We start from the raw sequence: 22,547 nt of genomic DNA on the forward strand, positions 1-22,547 counted from the left end.
CTAAGTGCCATCCTTACATCATAGGATAAAGCAGAGGAGCAAGGTGCAGGCTGAGGATGTAATGCCACCAGCCTGGTGAGGAGCATCCCTATTTCCATGCCTCAGCTCTTGCTCCTCCAGCAGATCCCGCTGTGTTTGGCTGACTGTCCCAACTCCTCTGCTCCTGACAAACTGCACGGATCCATATGTCAGCAGTCTGACACAGTCTGATCACGGCTTTTACATCAGCATGAGTGGAAAACATTAAAGGATTTGCAAAACATCAGTTCTGTGACTGCATTTGTTCCCTGCTTTGCATCTGTTTTCCTAACAAAAAACCCTCCAATAAAAACAGTACAAGAAAACTTCGGCAGCAAGATAAGCTCTGTAAGCTCTTCACAGAAGGTAATAGAAGCAGACGGGGAGGATGATTATTCACATCCTGAAGTCTTATAATCTGTCTTCACTGAAACACCAAAAAAGAAAAAAAAAGTAGAGGGAAAGCATGGAAAGCAGAGTTGTCACACTGAGATCCATAAATCTCATTTCCTATGTTTATGTATTCCATGTGTGCTAATAATCACATCAACGTGATTGCTTTTATGCCTTTGTAAAATAATCCCAATGAATGAGTTGCAAATTATGAACCAAAGCTACTGAGGATCCCACATAATTGGCAACCCAGCCGACACTGCCTCTCCGTTGGCAGTGCACCGCTGCTCTGCAGCTGTCCCATTGTGCCTGGATCCACGCGGCTGCCACGTTCTGCCTCTGTTTAACTTCCCAACTCAAAACATTAATCCAGCAATTAGGAAATTAGGAGTCACTTCTGTACCAAGAAGTGAGGAGACAGGCCCCACTCTAGGCAGATGACACAGTAATGATAACCACAGCCTGGTTATCCCTAACATTAGCAGAAACAACGGAGGAATGTCAAAATATTAAACAGAAATTTGCAGAAATTCTGGCTGGTTATCTCCACTCAACAGTCATGTTCCATGCCTGAAACTCTCTCTCTTCATGTAACAGCTGCGTTTTCTCTAGGATTCAAGGACAATTAGCAGGAATCATCCTGTGATGTCTCAGAGTAAGTGTTATGGCTTCCCATAAAAGCATATCCGCTTCATTTGTTAAACTCAAAATCTTGTTATGGGCAAATGGGAGCATGCATCCAAGGTGTCAAGAAATTATTGCTCTCGTAATTAATGTTTTACTGGCTTAATCAAAATACAAGAGCCAGTTGTTATTAGTCCAGTTACAATAGCACTAACACCTAGATCCCAAATTATCCAATCCTTATTTTAAATAAATCGTTAAAAGCACAGCCAGCCCTGCCAGCTGGGGCTCCACAGCAGAGCTCCCAGCAGCGCATCCCCTCCAGCACCAACCCATGGGCAGGGGCACCCCGCAGAGCCAGCAGCCCTTCCTGACAGCACTGGCAAGTAATTAACCAAAAGGAGCAGCCCAGCTGAAGTCAAAGGACGTTCAGGAAGCCAGCACTGAGCCACAGAGTGGTTGCTGTCCTAGAGAACACGAGCTAAAGTCACCTGCACCACAGAAAGCCCAAGCATGGCTGGACACTGCTGCACTGTTGGTACAGAGCCCACGGCATTACCCAGCAATAGCATATTTAAAGTTAACGTGATACTCAGCAGTTAATTGTACAAGTTACTCAGGAGCAGGACCCAGGGAAGGAGGAAACAGCAACAGGAGGAAGTAGCAGGGAGCCAGAACGCCCCCATTCCCTCCAAAGCAATTCTACATGAACACGAGATGCAGCCCCACAGTGCAGCCACCCACATCACTGTTCCTGCTGCAGTTATTCTTAAGTAACAGCTGGCCCAGGGGGTGCAGAAACCACCAGCAGCTGCTACTGCTGCTTACAGCACAAGCTCAGCCCCGAGCACAACCCTCACTCTCTATCACCAATGGGTAAAGAACACAGCATGGATAAACGGACCAGGAAGAACCTGCATCTCGAGAGCAACAGCCAGAGCTGTGCTCAGTCAGGTTTATTCACCATTAAAACTACACCGCTCAAGAAGTAGGCAGGTGGTGTTATGATGGGCAAAGAGGAATTCAAAAAGCTCACACTGGCATGTCAGGATGCAGAGTTATATCTCACAAACGTGGCTCTTTCTTGCACCTATTAGGAGTTTCCTTTGATTTACTAATCTTTTAATCTTTCCTTAGTGGTTGACCTTTATATGAGCCCATGGAGGCTCCACGCACTGCAGGGTCCAGCCCTTCGGCTCAGGTGGGGGGCACAGCTGCAAACAATGTGTCTGTGCTCCCTGGGCCAGCGCTGCCCCCTTCACCAGGTGCTCCATCACCAGTTCAAGCCCTGACCTAAAGGTTCCCCTACACCCACGATGTCCCCCCGGTACCACAGCTCTGCAGCTCTCAAGCGCCACCAGGGACAACAGCTCAGAACACTTAGATGTATATTTGAAAGTCCGCATGTGTTCTCTTGTTTAAAATAGCTCCAAAGGGATCACAATTGCCTTTCATTCCAGCTTGGATTTGAGACTTTCTGTAACACCACGAAGATCCTTTTGCCTGTCTCTGTTTTTTCAGTTCTCCAAACCCGAAAACTGCATTGTACAACACAGTATCTGATTAGCAGAGTTAGCGTCGAAGATTTTTGAACGTGACAAAGTACAGAAGTAACCCAACAGAGCCGGCTCCCATGGAAGCTTTGCTCCAGACACCGGTGGGTTGGGTTTCACAGCCGGAGCACTTTGACCCTCACATCCAGCCCCGCTGCTGCCAGGCTCGGCTCCCCAGGTAGCGCAGGCGGCACTGGGGGATGTTTCATCTCAGCGAAGCCGTGTAAGACAGAAGCCGACACGTGAAAAAGCGCCACAGTGGTGGATTATTTGCCTAACGCGTTTCGATGGAAAAAGTGTTCGCAGTGACTTCGGTATCAGCGAGCGCAGCAGTGGGAAACCTCGGGGAGCTGAACGCGAGGTCAGAACGGGGAGAGGAAAAAGGTAGATTCATGTAAAAGAAAACTCCGACGGGCTGGGTGCCCTGATGGTGAAACAGCCCCGACCGTCGGCTGGAGACGCTCCAAGGAACTGCGCGAAAACACACAAACTGCTTCTCGTGTAAATCTCCCTTTTCTCCCCCGCCTCATTGATTCTGAATAGGGCGTGAGGATGAGTAATGCTGAGAGCACTTAAAGCAAAGGGAGCTATCCCAAGAAAGAGGAACTAAATGACCGGGGAATGGAGAGCCGTTAAAGACGACAGTTTTCTTTTTCACATCAAGCGCAGATGATCTGGAAAAGCAGAAAGAAGCGCCGGTTCCTCCCACTTACTCTATTATTTCTTAAATACAGTTATTGCTTCAAACGCAGGTTCACAGCTGGGGAGAAGGAAGAGAGGCGAAGCGAGTAACAGCGGGATGAGCGGCAGCCCATTTAACTGCAATGATTAGCGAACAAAGAACCGGGAGAGCCGCGCTGGCTGGGCCTGCACTGCAGGCTGGGGCCGGGCGGGTGGATCCGCTGCCCCGGGAGTCAGCCCTGGGCTGGGGGCGGACCGAGGAGTTCGGGCTGCGCTGCGGCACCGACGGGGCTGCACGGGTCGCCCCTCGGCCAGGAACGATTCTGCCTGACACGACCCGGCTGTATCACCACTCAACCACGATCCACCAGAAACAAACTTGCTGCATCCCCAGTTTCTCCTCGCCAAAAACCCCCGCATAGAATCCTCCACCACCTCCAGTCAGACCCGTTCTGTTCTCGCTGTGACAATGATGTCACCTTTGGGAAGGCACCACAGGGTTTGTCTCCAGTGGAGAAGTACGATGGAGGGACACCACCCTGACCCACACCCACACCACAATCCCGGCCCCTCAGCAGACAGCACTGTGGTGTGGGAGATAACGTTGTTTTTGCATAAGTAATAGAACGTTGTACCAAAGGGACACACGTCCATGATACAGAATACGTCTCTGTGGATAAAGAATAGAGTAATGCACATTTTTGAAAGAGGAGTCTCTGGCTGGGTGTTAATTTGTGTACTCTCCTCCCCTGGGGAAATCTCTGGAGGAAGGGTGGGCAACCAAAAGTAGAGGCTGTAAGACAAACATCTGCATCCAGAACTGCATAAGAACAAACTGCTCTGGCAGATAAATGGCAGGAGACAACAGCTCCGCAGCCCATCTGTGGGTTCTGCTTACTTGGAGAAACAAAGAGAGATGGAGTCTGTCAACTACATGGGGGATGTGTGTGTGAAGAATGTGAACCTGGCAGCAGGAGTGGGACTCAGCAGTGAGAACTGGGAGATGGAAGAGCTCATTTTGCTCCCAGCAGGTGCTCCTGCTTGCAGCACACCCATCACTGCAGTCACAAATTAAAACTTTTTCACAAGAGTTCTGGTCTCTGAAGATTCCTTTGAGGCATTTCTCACAATGGGAGTTGCAGTCAGCGTTGTGACAGTCCCTTGTTTGGTGCTACAGCTGCTCTTTATCTAAAGCAGAAGGAAAGTGAAGAGTTGTAAATGCCTTTTGATAAGATCCCCACAAGGGCCCATTAAGGGTACTTAATTTTGCTCCTCAGTCACTGTTGACATAAGAGCCAAATAGGAAGAATGATTAAGACTACAACAACTATTCCCCAGGTGGAACAGCCACATTCTGAACAGCAGTTGCGGAGCAGAGAAGCATGTGAGTGGACACCAGCTCAGCAGACACTGCACACTAAGGCGTGGGCCACACGAGGCTCTGAGCTGCTCAGCTCAGTGCTGTCCTACTGCTCCACTAGGAAACTGTTCAACGTGTAGCAACTGAACCAGAGATGGGACCTGTGTTGGCCAGGATTCACCTCCCAAGGTGTTCAACTGCAGCATCACTGGTTCCCGCATTACCATTGCTATGGTTTAATTATGTCTAAAGAGGGCCCTCAGAACTCATACTTTGTCCTTCCAAACTGTTCCCTTATGTCACCATCAGCATCTTCCAAACATGTCCAAAATGACATAGTGGGGCTGGAACCATGACAGATATCAGGGAAAGCCCCTCACTGAGCACTGTGTGCAGTAACAAAATGGCTGGAGAGAGCTGGCTCAGGTTACTGTTCTGTCAATCCTCACCCATATATATTTGTCTTCTATACAAACTACTCTGTGGCTGAACTCCTTTTCCATGCATTACCACGGAAGGGACTGCTGGTGTGATTCAAGACATTCTTCTCTTAGAGCCACCTCCAGGAGCTTTGTAGGTGGCACACTGCGACAGGAGACTGCATCCACTGACTCACTGCTCACTCTGCAAGCCATATAAAAGCTACTTCAAAGCAGCAGAGGCAGGAGCAACAGGCTCAAGGGAAAAGAGCAAGAGGCCCTCGATCATATTTCCTTCCAGAATTGGATTCCTGCTCAGAGAGGTGTTTGTTCTCACTGGAGTCCTTGCCACGAGGCCATTGCCCCAGACAGCTCCCTGCTCTGCTCCCTACACCCACACTTTGTTTCCACTTCTATCTTGGGCACAGTGCAGGTAATTCCTTTCCTCTGATTCACACATTCCACCCCCAGTTTTTCTTTTTAAACATACATAAGGAGCGTGACCATATTTTAAAGCACTCTGTCCCAAAGAGCCACTTCTCAGGAGATGTGCCACCCAAACATGAAATCTCTCACTCTCAATTGGGACACTCGTCTGCCACAGATCACACTGTCCCCCAGGAAGGACCAGCTGGGGGGGGCTCTGGGAACCCACCTGTTCCCTACAAGACCACAGCAGACACATCTCCCATCATCCCCAGCAGTGGCAAAATTCACACCCTTCACTCAGTTTTCTTTGGATCTGCAGCCCTGTCTGGATCAGAGACATCACTGAGGAATCAGGCAGAGTGCTCACGAACAACTCCAGAAATCCATCAGCCCTCCTGTTCCTTATCACTGCTCTGATTATGATAAGAAATGATGCTGGTATTGGCAAGGAACATCAAAGCATTGACAACGCCAGGAGTCGGGGCTCACTGTTTCAGGCACAGGATGCCTGAACACCTCCAGCCCATGCCATCCCTGATGCTCACCCACAGGCATTGATGCAGCACAGCACAGCCAGCACATACCCAGTCCCTGCAGGAGCAGTGGGGTTTCCCCTGCAGAGCTGTACCCTGAGCAGAGGGCTGAGCTGTGCTGAGCTGTGCTGTGCTGTGCTGAGCTGTGCTGTGCTGTGCTGTGCTGTGCTGTGCTGTGCTGTGCTGAGCTGTGCTGTGCTGTGCTGAGCTGTGCTGTGCTGAGCTGTGCTGAGCTGTGCTGTGCTGAGCTGTGCTGTGCTGTGCTGTGCTGTGCTGTGCTGTGCTGTGCTGTGCTGAGCTGTGCTGTGCTGTGCTGAGCTGAGCTGTGCTGTGCCAGACGTCGGCAGTGCTCTGGGGGAGCCCACACATTCCCCTTGCACAGAAATACCTCGACATGGGTGGAGCTGTGTGAACACCCCCATTCAAGACAGCACATGCACTGTCACCAAGGGCAAACAAGGAGTAAAAATCATGCTGCAATCCCTCACTGCTGTTTCTCTGCATTCCACAGAGGGGCTCTGGGATGAGCAGTGCTGACAGCTTCACTGGGATCAGCCCCACCACCAGGCCCCGGAACCACAGCAGGACACTAATCTGGGCCATGGGGGGCTTGTAAAGCAAAACAGAATAGGGAAAAGGGGAAGAACTGTGTTCTAAAAAGCTTTAAAATGGCATTGCATTTCTGCTCAGTCTGCCAAAGCAGTGCCAGCAATACTGCTGCCCAGGCACTGGGGAGGATGGGGCAGTGCCTGCAACCTCAGGGATGGGGGAAACCAGCAGGACCCCTGCAGGCCCTGCCACAGTCCCCATCCCTTGAGTTGAGACCACTTCTCCCCTGGCAGTCAGATGTAGGTGAGCAACCAGAGTCTCCCTTGCTACTACTTGGTGCAGCATTTGCTGTGGCACCAAACGCAATGCAGACAGCACTGTCTGGAGGGACAGCAGTGTATCCCCTCACGCACTGCTGGGTGTGGTGCTGCATGACCCTCCTCATGGCAGAGGTACAGCAGCAATCCAATCGATGAGGAGCTGGCACCACTGACTCCAAAGATCAGTAACTGCTGGCAGCTTGCTCTGTACCACGCAAATACTGAGCAGAGACAGCACTTCCTAGGCTCCATCTGCCACCATGCAATACTAGCTCCTGTTGTTGTTTATTTGGAGGGGTGAAGGCAGAAATACACAACAGCTGGATGGGCAATCATGAAGTGAAAATGCTGCACGAGCAAAGCAGAACCAAGCATGTGATGCCCAGCAAAATTTGTGCCAGCTGCACCAGGCCAGCAGCAGGCAGAATGGCTGTCCCTGTCCTTTTGCCCCTCTCAGCAGAAGGTTGGGACTCCTCTGTTTGGGCAGAGGCAAGAAAGCCTGAGGTGCTGTCTGCATAGAGCCCAACAGCTGCTGCACCTGCAGAGTTGATGGCCATGCCCATACCAGCTTTTGCCATTTCCCTCAGTGCAATCCCAGCAGCCTGGCCAGACATGCAGTTTTCAGGGCTCAGAGCACAAGGCACAGAGACTTGCGTGCCATTGCATTTCATAGACCTGGGAATGACAATCACAGTACCCTGGGTTAGAAGGGACCGACAGGGACCATCAGATCCAGCTCCTGGCTCCATATAGCACTGCGGAGTAATGGGGGAAAAGAAATGGTACGCTACAGCTGTCCCTTACATGAGACAAATAAAATAAATAAATAAATAAAAATGCATTTCACAGAATCACAGAATGACCCGGGTTGGAAGGGACCTCAAGGATCATGAAGCTCCAACCCCCTGCCTGGCAGGGCCACCAAACATACACCTTTACTAGATCAGGTTGCCCAGGGCCCCGTCCAACCTGGCCTTGAACACCTCCAGGGACGGGGTATCCACAGCCTCTCTGGGCAGCCCGTTCCAGGACCTCACCGCTCTTCTAGTAAAGAACTTCCCCCTGACATCCAACCTTCAACATTATTTAAAACAAAATCCAACACAGTTCCACGTCATCTTAGCAGCGGCACATAACAGGAACAGCAACACTGCATATTCCACACTAGCACTCCGCACAGCAGTGTTTTGCAGCAGTTACTCACAAGAGAGAACCCCATATCTGAGGTGTGTTGCATACAGTCCCTATTTAATGACTGCAAAAGTTTCACAGCGTGCAGCCAGCATGACATGCAGGTCTGAGCTGCTGGGAGGGCTCAGCTGGGTCAGAGCTGGAGTGTTCTGGGAAAGCTGCAGGTGTTTTTCTTTTGTTTCTGTTGTTTTGTTTGTTTAGTTACAAAAGTAACATTCTCTTAGGGGTTCGCACAGCAGCTAATGCAGGAAAAGTAAGAGTTCTGCCTAGAGACTGCCCTGGAACTGCCAGGCCTCTTCCCCCTGAAAATGGAGAAGCAATGAGACCAAGGAGTAAAACCCAGCAGGGGGACAACAGAAAACCCCTCATCCCATCTGCTCCAGACAACGAAATAAGAGCTGAGCAAGTGAAACAGCATTGGCTTGGCTGAGGGAAGCAAAAGGCTTCAGGCTGCAGTTCCAGAGCTGTGTGATCCAGAACCAAAACCTCAGCAGATGTGGGTCCTCCTGCTGGGCAGGGGAACAACATACCAACATGAAAGCAGGACGTGGGAAGGCTGAGCTGTCCTCCTACAGCAGTTTTCAGCTCTGTGAATCATCAGAAGCTTAAGTGCGTGAAGTGTCCTTCACACCAATGCACAAAACCACATTGCAATGGAACTCTGTCTTCCCACAGTCCATTAATTCCCTAAAAACCAAGGAGCTGAGTTGCATTATTGTAAGGAGTTTTACTATCGGTAGTTGTCTTCTAAGGGGATAAGAGACAATGCCAAAAAAAGCTGCTCACAGAAGCCATGCAAAGCATCAGCACTAAACCTGTATTTGTCTTCCTGTCTGTCCTCACAGTGCAGCACCAGCAGGAGCTCCTCAGCTCTGAGGACTCTTCCCTAGCCTGGACATGTGCAGCACTCAGCCACCCGCCTCACAGGAGCCTGCCCAGGGACCACGTCTCCTCTCTACAACCTGTCCTTTCCTCTCAGGGGAACAGAGATGCACACACACATCTTTTGGAGTAAGGGATGGTCCTAGGCAGCCCCTGCAGCCCAGCTCCCAGCACAACCCCATGAGCACACCCACACAGCCATACTGACTTTGCATCATGCAAAGAGGAAGGGTAGCTGCCTTCTTTTATCTTTATTTCTCTGGCTGCAGCAGGTGCTGCTCACTGGCTGGCATTGGGCTCATTGCAGTTCATTGCCCAAGCCTATAACAGAAACTGTACTTGAGATGTCTGGTTATGGTGGTTGTTGTCTTCTCCCCTCTAGGTGATATGGTTTGCCTTTGCCTTCCTACTTGGGGGGGAGGAGAGAAGGAGTTTGGAAACAACCCATATGGCAGCACTTTAAGAAGGGATTTCATTGACGTTTCTGCTGGCTGTGCCAGCCCAGCTCCCAGGACCTCACCTGGTACAGATGCTCTGAGGTAGCCACAGCCCCTCGGCTCACTCCTCAGAGCACACCATGCGTGTGGGCTGCACTTGGTAACCACAAAGGCTGCAGAGCAATGTCACTGCTGGGCATGGTGATGTGATGGCCTGGGACACCTCCAGCAGTGTGCTTGTCCTTCAAGGAACTGCAAAGCTGCTGAACCTGAAATACAGTGTGATGATGGAGTGACCGAAACAGGAGGGGGGTAAACATGTTCTGCACTGCTCCTGATGAAGCAGCAGAGAGGCAAACACAGGGGCAAGTGGGGCTGGAACTGTGATGGAATTCAAGGAGTTTTAAACTTCCTTCAGGTTCTGTGACATTAAAGGTCAGATTTCTTTTAGAGATGCTGGGTGGGACCACAGGCACAATGTCAGCAAACAACCACAGGGAGCTGTTTCCACATTCCCTTACTGTTCTCAGAGCACTCATAACTTAGTCAAAAAACACTTTAGGAACATTTGGAAGCTTGTACCCATGGCAAAGGCAGGAGGTGGTTCCTACTCTCCTGTTTCCTCCTGGGCCATGAGCTGCCCCCAGGTCCCCACAGGGAAAGCTCTGCTGGCTGCTGTGCTGGGAGAGCAGCTGGGGGGGCACCCAAAGTGACCCCATGGCTGCAGCTTTGAAAACTCTGAAAAATATAAACAGGAAAAAAAAAAGCCAAATGTTGTTTGAAGAGTCTGCTGAACTCAGTCCTTTAATACTATGGAAGCATCCTCGACATGCACAGCTGCTCTCTAGTCCGTGCCTCCTCACAGCTGTGTGCAGAACTGTGAAGATGACACTGTCATGGATGCAGCAGGACAGAGTCTTACAAGGAGCATAAGGAGCAGGAGACTCACAGTGCAATGATCCCAGGGGCACTCCTGGCCCTGTGCTGCAGCACAGCTGTGAGCTGCCAGGGCCACACTATGGTGAGCAGAGCTGTGCCCACCACTCCCCTGTCTGCAGCACACACATGGTGTGGCCATTCTCTGCTCCTGGGAGCAGAAAGGAAGAAGGCCTTTGCCCATGCAAGGGTACAGCTGGAGGCATCAGCAAATGATGCGCACATGGAATACGGGCAATGCAGATAGGAATCCCTGCTGCAGATCTGCTCCAACCTGGGCTGCACACAGACCATCCCAAGATTGCCCTCAGCATGTACTACTACTGTTGCACTCCCTGCTTTGCTGGGCACAGGGTGGCTGTGAGCACTGCCCAGCCGTGGGGGCATCAGGAGTGCCTCAGTCCATGTCCCACCACCCACTCACACAACAGCACAGATATGGGCAGCATTGGCCATGGCTGCGCCTGTGGGGGTGAAGGCAACACTGCTGCTGACCCAGTTACTTTGGGCTTTCTCAGCAGCCAACATTGGTGCGACTCTTCAGTAAGTATCCAATTCTGTTTTTCTTCAGCAGGCCATCTTTGCTCGTTGGTATGATGCTACTCATCTACTCTCTTACTGTACAGATGGAATGCCATTAGGCCATCCTGGCTGAAGCTGTGCCCTGTTGTTGGCCTAGCAGCAGGCTGCTGATGACAGCGTGCAGCTGGCACACTCTGCTCCATGGACGTTGTAGGGATTTTTGCAAAACCTGATTCACAATTTCAGTGAATCTGACCAGTGACACACAGATTTCTAACACTGAGCTGACAGGTGGAACTTACCTTGACAGTTAATTAAAAGGACTTAAAAAAGAATCGTCAAGTGAAAAGCAGCTCTGCTACGATCATGAAACTTGAAATTGAAGTCACCAAATGAGAGTAGTAACACAGTAATAATGGGAAACAAAATTCTGAGATCTGACACAGTCTTTGCAGGAAGAATGTTGAGCTTGTTGGCTTATAAGGGCTTAAATGGCTCTGTAGCCCAATGCAGAATGTCCACAGGAGGAAAGCACCTCTCATTCCTTCCCTGAATCACACTGCACACTGCTGGGCTGTCCTGCAGCCTGGGCTGCCATCTGCTTCCTGAGGGAAAGGGCAGTGGTGCCACAAGGCTGAGGACGTGCCTGTATCTTCAAGGTGTGTGCAGTTTGTGAACTGTTTTTATCAAACATGTTTTTGAAAACTGGTTTGTTTTGGGCTCATCCTTTTCCAGGAAATCCAACTGCTCTGTGCATTACAATCACCTGCTGTGATGGTAACCCATGTCAATTCAGGCTGTGTGCAGTGCCAGAAAAAACACAGACAACTAAAGCCACAATTCCTGACCATGCTGCTGTGTGTCCCCTTGGCACACCCACACCGCCTTCCTGCAGGGTTCCACCCCAACCATTGCCCCTGGCTCTGTAGGCCAGACCTGGGGTCTCCCACACACCCCCAGCCCCAGGGTGTGCCCACTGCTCAGCCTGGCACCTCCACAGCCCAGCTGGGGGCCTTCAACCTCCCCCAAACAGCCTCACACAGCCCATGGTGTTATGGGGGCAGCTTGGAGCAAACTGGGGAGATGTCGTTGTCCCTGTGTGACAGCTGCTGTGACTAGTTCCTGCTGTGAGCCTTGGGAGGTGTGACAGGACAGCAGAACACGGGCAGCAGCACCAGTGGCCCCACTGACAACACACACACACAGACCAGCTCTCCTTTAGCAGTCATGCTGAAGCTGGGTGATGAGTTGTGGTGTTTGCAGAAGTGACAATGACATCTAGAAGCCATACAAAACTCTTAGTGAGAGGGAAGGAAAGCAAAGCTCTCCATCCCGTTTGAGAAGCGAGATGTGATGGGAGGACCCAGCAGTGCTGCACAGGACTGGCAGGGGCCGGGGTGCTGTGGGAGGGCTGCAGCTCTGCTGAGCCCCAGGCTGCTCCCATGTTCCAACCCCACAATACAGGGTATGGCCGGCACTGCAGATGTGCCAACACCCCCCACAGCAGGCATCGCTGCCCCGAATCAGCCCAGTGCCAGCTCCATTGTAGTAAAACATTTATTTGTTACAGTGATGTAAGCTACCATGGTTACAGTTTGTGAACTCACCACTGGCAACGTTTGACACAAGTGGTACCGCAGCTGCTGCCACCCAAGTTTTCATTGTTAGTTTTATAAAAACCTCAGACACCAGAAAAAAAAAAAAAAAAAAAAAGGTATTTAGACTGAATGTGGCAGATGGGAGATGGGCAATCTGTGAGCTGGGAAGGAACGTTTGTCCGACACTGCCGACCTCCACGGCCTCCTGTGACTTGAAGGAATAGTCTGGGCAGTGTGAACGCGGTGTGACATCAGTCCTTGGTGCACTGGGATCGCTTCGTTTTCTGCCTCGTAACCACACTGGGGCAATTGCTTTCAGGGAGCGGAGCAGTGTGGGTGTCCTTCAGGTCAGCCCCAGCTTCTGTGCAAAGAGAGAACAGAGACAGTGAGGGTAACCTGCAGTGCCCAGCGCTGTGCTGCAGCCACCAGACAGACTGACACGGACAGATGGACAGACAGAGGGACAGCAACACCCATGGCAAGGAATGGGAACATTCACTTCTCCAGAATTAGAATACTCCCCACTCTCTAGATTCGCCTCTGACTCCCTGCAGGCAAAGCCCTTTTCTACTACAGTGATTTCACCTCTGTGCAGTATTGGGAGTGTGCACAGAAGTGAAACAAAAACATGAAGCAGTGGATGTGCACGAGCCCAGCACTGGCCCTTGCCAGGTTTACATGCAAGTGAAAAGTCACCATGCAGAGAACGTGTAGCATGTGCCCATCTGTCCCTGAGCAGCCACACCATTGGTCTTGTTCCGTGGGAGAATGGGGACCTGCAGCTCCACAAGTGACTGCAGCCCTGCACCTTGCTGCTGCCGGCCCTGCAGCCCCACTTACCTCTCAGCACCAGACACAAACCAGGCCCCCTTCTCAGTGCAGCCATGGCTTGCTGCAGGACACAGCTCTCCAGCTGTTTGCAGCCATGCACTGGGGCCTGCAGGACTCCCTGCCCACCACCCTCTGCCCAAGTGAGCAATGGGAGAAGGGAGCTGTGCTGGAACCATGAGTCTTTTTCTCATTTTCCTGTCCAAACTGAATTCCTGTGCAAGACAGACATGCACACACATCCCCATAATGCAGAAAGACCCAGGCAGCTCCAGGCCCCACGTTCTCCTGGGCTGCAGTGCTGCTGTGAGCCCAGGACACAGCCCCATGGCATGGCTCTGCAATCAGCAGTTGCCTGTGTGGCTCCACAGTGTTCAGGACATGCTGCAGCAGCATCTGCACATCACCAATAGCCCCAGCAGCTCCCAGCAGGTGTGTGCACCCCATGCACAGTGACAGGAACATACTCCTTGCCTGCCTCACCCTGGGTACCAACAAAGGCAAGGGAATGCCACCACTTTCCGTCTCAGCACCACTCCCAAGGGACACTGCAAGCCAGGGGGACCCAGAGGTACCACCAGCCCTTCCCAGACCCTGGAAGTCCTGGGGACAGCACTGGGCTGCACTGACCTGTCCCTGCCTGCAGGCTGGTAACAATCCGTATCAACTGATAACAGCTGTCAGCAACCTGGAGGCTGATACCAACTGAGTAACAACTTCAAATGACCTGGCAGACATGGCTTGTTCCCAGCACGATAGAGGCAGTAGAGCTCATTCTGTTTATTTTCATACAGACAAAGCTTCAATCTTGTCTCTCTGCAGCCAACAATTTGCCATATTTGCTTTTTTCTCTTTTAGATTATTTCCTTGCAAGCTAAGCTTCCTTCTTGCTACAGCAGCAGCCTTCATGCCTGGCTCTTGTGAATAAATCAACTATCAGCAAGATCAGCAAGCACTGCCTTTTGGCCTCACATTACTGATGCAAGGTGTGGGTGCTTTAACCCATTCCAGACCCCCTATCTTGCACACTTGTGCTCCATCCATGCTGCCATGAAAACAATGCCACAGCTACATCCAAGCTGAGGCAGGCAGAATATGGCACATCCGTTCTTATTTACAGTGCTGCCTTTGCCCAACACTCAACATGCATGCACAGTGCAGCACAGCTTGGTAGCACAAGGGCCACTGTTCCCACCAGCCCTGCAGTGCTGCTGTTCCTGTGTGCCCTGGGGACGTGCCACTGGTGACTGTGCTGTGGTGCAATACTTATCTGGGGCAGCCACTGTGGGTCCAGGCACCCCACACAGGTGAGGGAGCATGGCCGGGGTGCTGATGCTCTTTTAGCAAAGCACTGATGCTCTGGCTGTTAACATTGGCTGCATAAAAGAAATGGGTTTCTGCATACAGTAAGACCATCTTCCCTTAGAATGATGGTAAGCAGCCATGTGCATCACACTGTGACAAAAGAGCATGCTTGTGCATCTGCACAGAAGGCGGGAGATGCTGCTGCAGCACTCAGCAAATGCAGGGGCAGCTCAGTGCAACCCTCGTATCTGTGCCACAGCCAGCACTGAACTACAAGGCGTGCAGAAAAATGTCTGCAAAGGGAAAGCATCGGATGCATGGTTTCAGTAAGCAGGATCCTATTGATTTTGCTGTGATTTGTTGCTTTTTTTTCAAGCCAGATCTTTGACCTACCTTAAAATTACTTCCTAAATTACCATGGGAGAGGCATTGTGTTATTCTGTTACTGCTGCTGTTGCTCCTTTTAGAGGGCAAGTGCACATCACTTGTTACAACAGCACCTTAAAGGAACAGGACAGTACATTTTCTTGAGATTATTGTAAGGCTGACAAATGCTGCCACTCTGCAAGCAGTACCTCCAAGGCTCCAGTTTCTCCCAGTTAGTGAGAAGGAGCAGTAAATGACAGCGGCTGTGACCACTGCTCCTGCTTGTTGGGTCAGTCACTGGGGATAAACACCCAGTGCCTCTCTCTGCATAGTGCCTGCTCCAGCTTGGGGTGCATTTGAAGATGGTGCAGGAAGAGCCACACTGCACTTCTTCAAGGACGTGAGCAGTGCGTGCTGACAGCAGTGGGACGTGGGGATGGGCAGCTGCAGGACACACAGACACAGGGACAGACGGCTGTGGCAGAACTGCCGTCTATCACAGCTTGGGCTGACTTTGCTCAGAACTGCAACATGCACAAGGTGGTGACCAGCAGAGTTCTGCTGTACTCTGAGAAATGAGAACATCTCTGCGCTGCACAGAGCAGAGCTCAGCCCCCAGCAGCTCCACAGGGTGCAGTGATGGCTGCAGGAGACCACTGGGCCCCGTGCTGGCCCCGTGCTGCACAGGGGACACAACTGCTGGAGGGGCTTTACAACAGGAGAATGGGAATGGGCCCTGCCATCATGTCCCACTGTTCCTGCAGGGCTCTGTGGGATGTGCCCCTATGGTGACGCACAGCAAAGCCCCCGTGGGACAGCACTGCTCTGCAGCATCGGGGGCATCGCCTGCCCCACACGCATCCCTACGCCCCAATGCCTCTTTTGCTCATTACTGCAGATCTGCACTGGTGCCTGGGGAGTTTTCCAGCAAACCAGAGCACATTGGCAGAAATAAAGCCACGTTGCACCCAGAACTGAACAGTACCATATATTCACTGTCAAGAACATGCCCAGAACATCAGCAGAAAGGCAGCACAGAGAAAAACTAACATAACCAGCTTTTCACCCAACAAAACCCTGCTTCTCCATCCAAACATTACTTGAAGCAGCCCTCTTTAACAGGAGGAGTGTGCTTTGGAAAAGGAGTTAGGAGTGGATTTAAGAAATATGTAAGAGAAAGCACGTGTCAGAAATCTTAGCACAGATTTCTGAAGTTTTTTCTCCTTGCCTGTTCTTGTGAAACACAGAGACCCTCCCCCTGACAAAGTGCTGGTGACTGTTCTCATGGAGTGCAAACATCAAGGTCCCAGCCGGGGTGCTGCACAGTGCCTTGGGGTGCTGCACACTCCATCAGGGGGCTGCACTCACTCATACAGCCCGAGGGGGCTCATCTCAGGGACAGCAGCTCCTGGCTGCCCACTCCTCTCTCCCCCAAGGCTTCCCTGAATGGCAGCACTGCATGACCACGATGGGGTAAAGTCACATCTGGGATTCCTACGTGAATGTTTTGGTTTCCAAAGAATTAAAAAATTTCCAGCACATCACTGAACAAATATTTCAATGTCATTCTTCTGATCAAAGGATATCTTGGCACTTTTTCTGCATCTATCTGTTACAGCTCTGCTTTTGCAGAACAGAAAGGACAGAAGATTTCCCCCTTCCCAGGGCTTCCCACACTTGGAATGAACCAAACCTGAACAAGATGGAACATCCAGCTGCATGTTCACCCTTGTGGCAATGGCACAGAATTAACACCCTGTGCACACCCAGAGGACGCTCCTCTCCAATGTGAGCAGAGCCCTAAAGCCACCCAGGTCTACAACATTAGTGCAGAGTTAAACAAAACACGGTGACATATGGTCCTTCTAAGCTGCTTATACAAATGTACTGCAGATAGAATACTCAGCTTCAGCATTTAGAAAATCGATTCCTTTGAGTAAAAAATGAAAAATATAAAAATAAAGCCCCCCAGAAGCTGTCAATAGTTCAGCACTTTCACAAAACATCAGACACACCCAGTTTGAGACAACACACAAAGCATTTCCATTTGATGTTCGTAAAACGCACAGTTAGGACAAGTACCTCAGCAGAGCACATGGAGAGGTGCCTCCTTACCCACTGTAAGGCGAAGGTACGGGCTGCAGAGATCCAGCTCCTCCGTGGACCATTACCCCCCTTTGCCCAGATTTGCCACGCCTTCATTTTCAACCTTCCATAGCTTTGACAAAGATATCGCTAGCTCTGATGGCGCGCTATGTTAAGAGCTCATTTCTGTCCGCATGCCTCCTCTAGAAAATTTTCATCTTCCAGAGAAATCTGGAGGTTTTTTTGGCTTTTTTAGCTTTTCTGGCAGGAACCGAGTATTCTAATTTTGGTGCTTTATTTCCTTTCTGGTCTCTGTACTTCCAAAGGGAAGAAAAAGGGCTTTCTTAAAAAAACCAAGACTCTTCCTTCCCTGTGCTTCCCAGCACCACCTCCAGTTCCCAGCAGAGCACAACCACGACTCTCAGGCTCTGCACACCCAGCCCTAAGCACAGTGCCCCGGGGATGCAGGAGACACTCTCCCACACTGGACCTGGGGCCCAGCACTGTATGTGTGTGTGCCTGAGAGCTGGAGCACCTGCACACAGGGCTGTGCTTCCTTCATGCAGAGTGTAAAATTTAACTGTTCTATCACTTTAGTGGTCACAAAGCCCATATTAAATCCAGTGTTTAGCATCGGAGAATGCACTGAGATGTCTCAGTTAAGCTGTCTTTGCTTTAAACGTAATGACCATATGAGTTTAATCAGTATTAATTTTCAAATTTTCTTTAGAATGAGCAGAGCAGCAGAAGCACATTTGGTATCCTCACAACAGGGTGTTTGAGCTGCTACCACCTACTGCCATGTGGTCAAGGCTGACATCCTGGCCTGGCAGCATCCCAAGGGCATGGCAATCAAGCAGCACATCACTGTGAAGGTGTGAACATCTCCCAGCCACTCCACTGTGCGCAGGGACTACAGATGCAAACCACAGTGCTTACAGGAGATAGACCCCTAAAAGCCTGGAACCACTGAGGTTACTGCCCCACCACTGCTCTTGCCTCTGCCCTCTGCTGCTCCACGCTCTGCACTGTCTCAAGATGCTGTCATTCACACAGGAGCTCAACACATTCCATTTCTGCAGGGCAAAGCAGGGAGCAAGCGATCAGCACCGGTCCTGTTGGAAGGCAGCGGTGTTCCCAGCCGTGGCACTGACACTGTGGCGCGGGACGGGAGGGGACCCTCAGCCCAGCATCCCCTGCACACTGCTGGGCGCCCCGGGCAGTCACCGCGAGGCTGGCTGGGTGTACCGAGTGAGTATTTTATTTTACACAAGAGAACAACACAGCGTTGTTGTTTCTGTACAGCATCTGCCTAAAAACAAAGGCAACACCATTATCACGGAAAAGAAATGTACAGTCTGACCATTTTAAAAAATATCATTTTACTGATTGATTCAGAAGTGGTTATTTGTTAGCTTGGAGGAAATTTCATTTCCTTTATAAAAGGCTTTTTCTGTGAAAACTCTCTCTTGTGTTTTCTGCTACCGCAGAACCAGGAAGCCAGTCCTAGAGCAGGGAAGGCACTGGTGCTGTTTCATGCTTTTTTCACCCCGTAACCTTTTTTTTTTTCCCTTTTTTTTTTTTCTTTTCTTTTTTAAACTCTGAATGTTGCCTTCTGTTTGGATACTAAATAAAACCAAATGGAAGCTAAACAAAACCCTGTGTGCACTGGGTGGCTTATAGAGAACCCCGCATGGACAAACCATCACTCAGTGAGACAACAGTGGACTTCCAAATCCAATTCCCCGGGAGAGGGAACTTCACATAACGTTTGGCATTTCGTTTGTCACAGAAATAAAAAGTAAACTTAAAAAATAACCCAAAGGCAGGTCACACAGTGCTTTCCAATATCCACTCAGAGCTCGAGAACGTCGCTGTTCCGCCCTCTGCGCTGGAGCGGCCCGCCTGCGCCAGCATCCCATTCATGGAGAGGCTGCGCCGGGAGCACAGCCCCACGTCCTGCTGGCAGCGGCACAGCAGCAGCTCGCCGCCCAGTGACAGCCTGCGCTTGGCTCTGGACGTGGTGGCCGGCAAGGTGAGGAACTTACTTGGCTTGGATTGTGCTCTTTTGTACGTGGGGACCCCTTTGTCAGAGTCGGGGGGACGGCTAGCTAGCTGCAGAGCAGTGGAGTTATTTCTGTTAGTGTTTTGGGACTCAATACTCGTGGCAGCTTCGCTCTGTGGCTCGCTGCTGGGTTTTGGCCCCGGCTTCCGCTTCGGCTTCTGGGCAGCGGAGGTGCCGGCAGCCCAGGCATGAGGAGAGGGCGAGGTAGTGGTGGCGGTGGCCTCTGGGCCAGGGCTGAGCTCCGGCGAGGGTCCGGCACCGTCGCTGGCGGCCCGGCAGCACTGGGCAGCCTCGTCGTGCCCCACCGCCTGCTTGGAGGCAGACTGGGACAGCACCCCGCCGCAGCCCTGCACCTGGGCCCCGTTCGTCTGCGAGTAAACGTTGCTGACCTTGGTGGCCTTGTGCTGCCCGTTGTTGTTGCACACCTTGTACCGGATCATAAGGATGATGATGAACACAAGCACCGAGGCCACAATGATCCCACCGATGATGATAATCATGGTCCCGCCCAGGAACTGGGACTGCATGAAGTGGCAGCGCACGTAGTCCTGCTCGGTGGTGAACTGCGTGCAGCCCACCACCCTGGTGGCAGTCAGCGAGGTGATTCCATCGTCGTAGATGGCCAAGACACACAGGTCATACATGGTCCCAGCAGCCAGGTTGTTCACCAGGAAAGTTTTGCTTGTGGGAGGTATCATCCTGGGGGCGAGGACATCGATATTAACAAACCCGTGTTGCCACAGCTCCCTCCCAGCCCACTACTGGAGCCCTCCCCTGGTAGCACAGCCCTGGCCCTGGCCTAGCAGCACCACAATCCCCCCCCACAGCTTGTCTAGGCAGAGCCCCTCCTGAGAGCAACTGTAGATGAAATTAAGAAAACAGCAGTTCTGGAAGGTGTGACAGTTACAGCCCAGACTCAGAACAAAGCCACTCAGTGCACAGTGCATGCATGTTCACTCCTCCCAAGCATCACTGCCATGCCAGCTGGGTGTGCTTGCAGGAGCATGTTTGCAGACAGCATGGTCCCCGTGCTTTCATTAAACTGAGCACATTAAGATCCACTTAACTCATCTAACTTCACAATCCTTCTGCTAATCAGATTACTAAAGAGGATCAGAGGTCTGTTTTGGATTCTCTAGAAATAACCCAAACCAGAGTAATCTCCCAATCTTCATTACCCCTCTGCCCAGCCAAGAGCCGGGCTGTGGCCAGGTGGTGCGGGCTGACAGCCCCCCAAGGAGTGGGCAGCAATGAACTTGCACCAGCAACCAGTGTGGAGCAACAGGGAGGGGCTGGGCTGGGCTGGCTGTGCCATACCTGTACACCAGAGAGTCATCATAAGTGCCATTGTACTGGATCTGGAACATGCGTATTCCAGGTATGTTTCTTTGAAAATTGAATTTCAGCAGAGCAGTGGATGACGTCGCTTCAGCAACAACCACCTTCTTGTCTTGGCTGACTTTTGTATCCCCATTGCTACTGCTTGCATTGGATCCCGACTTGGTGGACGTTGAGATATCCGAGGAGCCAGGGTCAGGCTCGTGGATGTGGTTAGTGCTGTTCAGCAAGTGAGGGAGTTTGATTATGTGCAGGTCCACCGTCTGTGTGGCTTCCCCTGCTGGATTGGAAGCGATGCAAGTGAAAGAGCCTGTGTCCTTCACCGTTGTTATGAGAATGTCGAGTGTACCATTGTCATACACCACAGACCTTGTTGCATTAGAAATAAGTTTGCCCTCAGGTGAAATCCAATGAATTGCTGGTTCTGGATCCCCCCGGGCCTTGCACCTCAGTGCCGCCCTTTGGCCCTCCAGCACCCTCAGCTCGTGAGTGTGCCTGGTAATGAGAGGAGGTTCGCACAGGAACTCCTCCTCAGGGATTGACCAGAAGTACCGGCCCGACAGCAGCTGGGGAGAGGCACATGTCTCCAGGTCATCTTCTCTGGAGAGACGCCTCAGCCACAAGAGCTCACAGTTGCAATGCAAAGGGTTTCCACCAAAGCTTAACGCAAAAGTAGAGGGGCTGATAATTCCTGAGGTTGCCAGTACCTGAGCTCGCTGAAAGAGAGGATCAGGTGGTAGCTTCTGCAGTTTGTTAGACGTGACGTCTAACCTGGTCATCTTGTGGAGGTGGGAGAAGGTCCCCTTAGGAATATGATCAATCATATTGTGGTCCAGGCTGAGAGTGTGCAAGCTAACCATCTTTTCCACAGCATCCCAGGGGATGGTTTCCAGGTTGTTGTAAGACAAATCCAATTCCTCAAGAGCTAAAACATCATCAAAAGCTGTGGAAGAAATAAGAGTCAGCTGGTTGTTGTTAAGTATCAAGTGATGAAGGTTGGAGAGCCCACTGAACATGTCATTGGTGATCTTAGTCAATCTGTTGCTGTTCAAATGCAAAGCCCGCAAATTGCGCAAGTCAGCAAACGCATGAGGTGTGATAAAACTTATTGTATTCCTGGACAGCGTCAGGTCCACAAGGCTGGTCATATTGGCAAAGTCTTTCCTTTTGATGTTTGTAACAAAGTTGTCTGCCAGCCGTAATTCCACAGTCCTCCTGTCAATGTTTGGTGGAACAAATAAGAGCCCTTTCTTGGCACAAAGGGTCGCAAGGTTTGGAGACAAAATCTGACAAACACAGCGCTTCGGGCAGATCTGAGCTCTCACTGCTATGCCAATGAACAGCAGAAACAAAAGCAGTTTTTCCATTGTAGATTAGGTTCACGAGCCTGCAATGAAGAATAAATGTCCGTTAATTCCTGCAAGTATAGGAAATATAACAGAAGTCATAACAGAAGCAAAGGAAAACTGTCTATGGTTAAATCACGAAACAGGTTCACAGAACAGTGTTTCTTTCCCATCCTATCACCAGATGCATTATAGCTCTCCATATCCTAACAAGAGTGCCTACAGTGTCTTCCAGAAGGACAACCAGGATTTTTGTATGTATGCACACACACATCTGCACACATCTACGCATCCATGTGCAAGTAACAGCACGGTTTGGAAGCACCCGCTGGCTCTGTACATTGCAGCACTGGTGCCTTTGGAGCCCCTCCTGCTCGAGCTCTTCCCCAGGCTCGTACAGCACTGCCATCCCCATCACTGAGCTTTCAAACTGATGCTTTGACCTCATGATCTGGAGTTACTTTATGATAATGCCATTTATATACTGGAAAAAGGGATGTTTCATGTGCGTTTTACTTGCTGAGCTGAAACCCTCAGTGACCTCTAAATCACTCAATAGGTTTATAACCATTTCTACTGAACATTTAAGCTTTTAATGCTATTTTTGGAATGAACCCAGAAGGAGCTAATTTTACGTCATTGAAAAAACAATAATATGCATAAAGAAAAAAAAGAAGTATCAAGAAAACTCCTGGAAACAGACACCTCAACAGAAGTGGAATATAGGGTAATTTTAGAGCATTGCTGTTTCCCTGATGGCACAGCAGCA

At 50.8% G+C, this 22,547-nt stretch overlaps 1 protein-coding gene across 3 annotated transcripts; it reads right to left on the minus strand.

Moving 5' to 3' along the window:
* Positions 1 to 12,389: 12,389 nt before the first annotated feature.
* Positions 12,390 to 21,840, minus strand: LRFN5 (leucine rich repeat and fibronectin type III domain containing 5). Of its 3 annotated transcripts, none has more exons than XM_015865980.2 (3): positions 20,412 to 21,840; positions 19,078 to 19,793; positions 12,390 to 12,806 (listed from the first exon to the last, which is right to left on the minus strand). In XM_015865980.2, exons 1-3 carry the CDS (start codon positions 21,797 to 21,799, stop codon positions 12,697 to 12,699), a joined length of 2,214 nt encoding a protein of 737 aa, XP_015721466.1. In that variant the 5' UTR covers positions 21,800 to 21,840; the 3' UTR covers positions 12,390 to 12,696. The 3 variants fall into 3 exon arrangements, 2 of the variants coding, with proteins under 2 accessions (XP_015721466.1, XP_015721465.1); XR_004307448.1 differs by having other exon boundaries at positions 12,391 to 12,806; positions 17,060 to 19,793; XM_015865979.2 differs by lacking the exon at positions 12,390 to 12,806 and having other exon boundaries at positions 16,805 to 19,793.
* Between the last annotated feature and the right edge of the window lie 707 nt (positions 21,841 to 22,547).

This window comes from Coturnix japonica, chromosome 5 (genome assembly GCF_001577835.2).
Source record: "Coturnix japonica isolate 7356 chromosome 5, Coturnix japonica 2.1, whole genome shotgun sequence".
Taxonomy (NCBI): Eukaryota; Metazoa; Chordata; class Aves; order Galliformes; family Phasianidae; genus Coturnix; species Coturnix japonica.

Excerpts from the sequence above, each read along its gene's own strand:
- LRFN5 (XM_015865979.2), bottom strand. The coding sequence starts at position 21,799 with ATGGAAAAACTGCTTTTGTTTCTGCTGTTCATTGGCATAGCAGTGAGA. Across the intron at positions 19,794-20,411 it reads GATGACTCTCTGGTGTACAG|GATGATACCTCCCACAAGCA; the intron begins GTATGGCACAGC and ends CCTCGCCCCCAG.